Source organism: Papaver somniferum, chromosome 2 (assembly GCF_003573695.1).
Source record: "Papaver somniferum cultivar HN1 chromosome 2, ASM357369v1, whole genome shotgun sequence".
Lineage (NCBI taxonomy): Eukaryota > Viridiplantae > Streptophyta > Magnoliopsida > Ranunculales > Papaveraceae > Papaver > Papaver somniferum.
In genome coordinates this window covers 82,039,387-82,043,417 of record NC_039359.1, presented here as the reverse complement: position 1 = coordinate 82,043,417, position 4,031 = coordinate 82,039,387, and the positions used below count along the sequence as shown (strand labels likewise).

The following is a 4,031-nucleotide window of genomic DNA, read 5'->3' as shown; positions in this document are numbered from 1 at the left end:
TGTGAGCCAATTGGCTTGTCTGGGGGTTTTTGCTTACTATGGAAATATTGGATAGATATTCAAGTAGTAGAATGCAAACTCAATGTCATAAATTGTCTAGTTAAAATTGATGCTAGGACTAATCAGTCTCTCATCTCCTTTATATATGACTCTCTTAATGAGGAAATTAGGAATCAACAGTGGAACTTAATGACTAGTATAACGCAACATTATAGATTTCCATGGACTGTTATTGGAGACTTTAATTTCATTATTAGCCAAAATGAAAAGGAGTGAGGGAATTTGGTAAGTCAGTCCCAGTTAGACAAATTTAAAGATATTATGGATAATGCAAATCTTCACTCCTTATATTTTATTGGTAATCCTTATACTTGGACAAATAGAAGATACGGGGAAGAACTCATTTTAGAAAGGCGGGATATGATAGCTTCGACAATAGATTGGATGAATAATAACACTCCTGCTATGGTGTATCATTTAGTCCCTATGGAAAGTGATCATTGTCCAATTCTTCTCTTAACTGCTAAAAAAGAGAGTGGTACTAGTAAACCATTTAGGTTTAACAGAACTTGGCTTAGAGATTCCACTTGTAAGGGTATTATCAAAAACAGTTGGCAAGTTTCTTATGATGGATCTGCTGCTTTCAAACACTGTAAGTTCTTGTATGGTACTTAGCAAGATTTGAGGAGATGGAATTATGTTCGCTTTGGTAATATTTCCACTCAAATAGCTAAAATAGAAGCTCAAATTTCTAATCTCCTTGCTAATGGCCATAATATGTCTTCTAATGTTGTTCTTGATCTTAATAAAAAACTAACTTTTTGGTATGATGCAGAGGAAGATTATTGGAAACAGAGAGGTAAGGAAGAATTCTTTAAATTGGGTGATAGGAATACCAGGTATTTCCATAATAAATCCAATTTTAGGAAAAAAAAGAACTCAAATAGATACTTTGCAGAACAACCTTGGTACTTGGCTAACCAATAGGAATGATATTTTCGACACCCTTAAATCACATTTCCTAAACATGAGCAGAACTACTAGTCCTTCTAATCCAGTTGAGTATTTAGATAATATCATTCCTTGTATTACCGAGGAAGATAATTCCATGCTTACTAAAATTCCTACTTCTGAAGAAATTAAAGTTATTGTTTTTAGTATGCAGGCTTGGACAACTCCAGTTCCTGATGGTTTCCCTCCAGGATTCTATCAGTAAATGTGGGATACTGTAGGAGAATCAACTGTAAGTTTGGTTCAAAGTTTTTTCATTCTAAGCACATGTTAAAACAGTTGAACCATAATTTTACTGCTTTAATTCCAAAAATCAACTTCCCTAAGAATGCAGCTGATTTTAGACCTATCAGCCTTGGTAATGTAGTTTACAAAATAATATCAAAAATTATATTCAGCAGACTCAAACCATTACTGAATAGAATTATATATGCTAATCAAACTGCTTTCTTGTCTGACAGACTAATTACAGATAACATAGTGATTACTCATGAGCTTGTAGACACTATGAAGAAAATTAAGGCTCAAAAAGGTTGGATGGCGGTAAAATTAGACATGTTTAAGGATTTTTATAGGATAGAATGAAATGTTTTGTTAGGGACACTTAGGAAGCTTGGTTTCTGTGAAGATTGGTGTTGTATGATTGAACAATGCTTATCAACCGTGTCTACTTCAATTATGTTGAATGGTTCTCCTGGAGAAGTTCTTAAACCTCAAAGAGGTTTGAGACAAGGAGACCCATTGTCTCCTTATCTATTTATTCTCTGTATGGACTCATTTTCTAGAGCCCTTTTAAATGTTGAACACAGTGGCAGTATACATGGAATGAAGGTAAATATTTCTAGTCCTTCTGTTTCCCACTTATTTTTTGCTGATGCTTGTTTGATTTTCAACAAAGGTAATGCTAGTGAAGCTAGGATTTTAGCTAAGATTATTGATCAGTTCAGCCTCTTTTCGGGACAATCTGTCAATTTTGACAAGTCAGATGGCATTCGGTCCTAAAGTTCCTAATTCAGTTAAGAATGGAATCTCAAATATTTTACATATCAAGAAAATGACTTTAAACGATAAATATTTAGGTGTTCCTCTTCTTATTCAGAAAAATAAAATGCAAACATTTGGTGGGTTATTAGATAGATATGGAGAAAATTTTCACACTTGGAAATCCAAATTTTTCAGTCAACCAGAAAGGACTATTTTAGTTCAAACTGTTTTGGGAAATACTGCTAACCATCACCTTGCTGTTTTTCCTATGCCTAAAAAGATTACATATCAAATGGATTCCATCCAAAGGAAGTTCTGGTGGAACAAAAAGAAAAATGGCAGGGGAGGTTACCCAAGAAGATGGGATGATGTGGCTAAGCCAAAGTGTCAAGGAGGAATAAGTATTAAAAAGATTGAACTCATGAATAAAGCTTTGTTGACTAAGTTAGCTTGGAGAATGGTTTCATCTCCTGATGATCTGTGGTCACAGATTCTAGAAGGTAAGTATTTTAGTAATACTAATGCTCTTCATGGGAATTGTGCTAGTAATGTCTCATGGGTTTGGAAAGGGATATTTGAGGTTTTAGAATGTGTAAGGAAATATAGTTGTTGGGAGATAGCTAATGGGGAGAAAATTAACATTTGGAAAGATAGATGGGTACCTACTTTAGAAGGGCTTGTAGATTCTATTTTCTCTTCCTCTAATATGTGCACTGTCAACCAACTTATAGATACTGAAACTTTAACTTGGAAAGTTCACATTTTAGAGGCATTGTTTAACCATGAAACAGTTAGGGAAATTTTAAAAATTCGTATCCGTTGTAGTGGTACTGACCCCTTAAGATGGCTTCCTGACCATAATGGTTTATTCACTGTCAAATCAGCATATAAGGTTATTCTTAATGAGTATCATACTTAGAATGGTAATAACAACAATTCTTATGGTGCTAATTGGAAAAAAATTTGGAAACAGAAAGTTCCTCCCGGAGTTTTACATTTCTTATGGAAATGCATAACTAAATGTCTGCCCGTGGGGGATAGATTCACCAATTTTGCAGGTAATAGGTCTACTTTGTGCCCCTTTTGTAATGCTTCCCTTGAAACTATGTGTTGATGGTGGATTTTAGTTCAGGGCTAAAATTGTAAAACCAGTATTTAATGTGCTGTCATCCTGCAAAGGGAAAAGCCGTTTAAGAAGTGATGAGTGCAGAAAACCTCTTCGCTTTATTTGAAGAAATTCAATATACACATGAATTCACCCAGAATGGTGCGTGCAACGGAAATCCCAAATATTCTGTGAATTTTGTTAGTATTATCAATTAATGCATGATTTGCCTAGTATTTTCCGTCCTATATTCTCAGCCGAACTCTCATTATTGACATGACATGACGATTAAGTGTTCACTCTCAGCAGAGTAGCATGAATATCCCGAAGTGCCAATATTGAGATGTGCATGGAATACCCACACATGCTACATCACTCTCTAACAAAGAGAATCTCGTATCGACGCGCTTTTGGTTAGCTCGATCGAGCATGCTTAATTTCCTTAAGGGAAATCTAGACTGTCCATATCAGTCTCAGAAACGATCACGGCCACACAAGTTGTCCGCGTAATTTAACAAGCCTAGCCAAACCCTGGCAGGAATAAGCAATCATCGTGATGGCCACAAGCGGGCCCACTAATTCCCTAACCGTCCGAACATCACCATGCATCTCCCAGCGCTATCAAATCGCTAACCCTAAGTAGGGTAGTCGCGCTGATTAAGGAGAAGCTCGAACGAATTTGAACTGTCCAAGACAGTCTTACAATCGTCGCAACCGTCCAACTTCGCCATCTTGGTTGGACGGGTTAGATGATCACATGATAAATTAGGGGAATGCTGACATGCACACCGGCGGCACCACTTTCTCCTCGCTCAAACGACTTGACCATGGTGGGGCCATTGAGCGGTAAAACTCTCTCCCAAACCATGGCAGGCGTGATGCTTCCAAGCCCTAAATTGGGTCGCGGAAATACACTAGCGTCTTAAATCGA

The 4,031-nt window shown here is 36.7% G+C and overlaps 1 protein-coding gene across 1 annotated transcript; it reads left to right on the top strand.

Moving 5' to 3' along the window:
• The first annotated feature begins 321 nt into the window (after positions 1-321).
• LOC113351494 lies at positions 322-2,914 on the top strand. Its single transcript, XM_026595466.1, has 6 exons — positions 322-652; positions 731-899; positions 1,036-1,212; positions 1,473-1,543; positions 1,610-1,842; positions 1,997-2,914. Exons 1-6 carry the CDS (start codon positions 322-324, stop codon positions 2,912-2,914), a joined length of 1,899 nt encoding a protein of 632 aa, XP_026451251.1.
• The last annotated feature ends 1,117 nt before the right edge of the window (positions 2,915-4,031 follow it).

What these genes read in the sequence shown, in the direction of transcription:
- LOC113351494 (XM_026595466.1), top strand. Translation starts at nt 322, where the DNA reads ATGGATAATGCAAATCTTCACTCCTTATATTTTATTGGTAATCCTTAT. An exon ending in ATCTGCTGCTTTCAAACACT is followed by an intron (nt 653 to 730) that starts GTAAGTTCTTGT and finishes CCACTCAAATAG; the next exon opens with CTAAAATAGAAGCTCAAATT. An exon ending in TTCCCTCCAGGATTCTATCA is followed by an intron (nt 1,213 to 1,472) that starts GTAAATGTGGGA and finishes CTTGTCTGACAG; the next exon opens with ACTAATTACAGATAACATAG.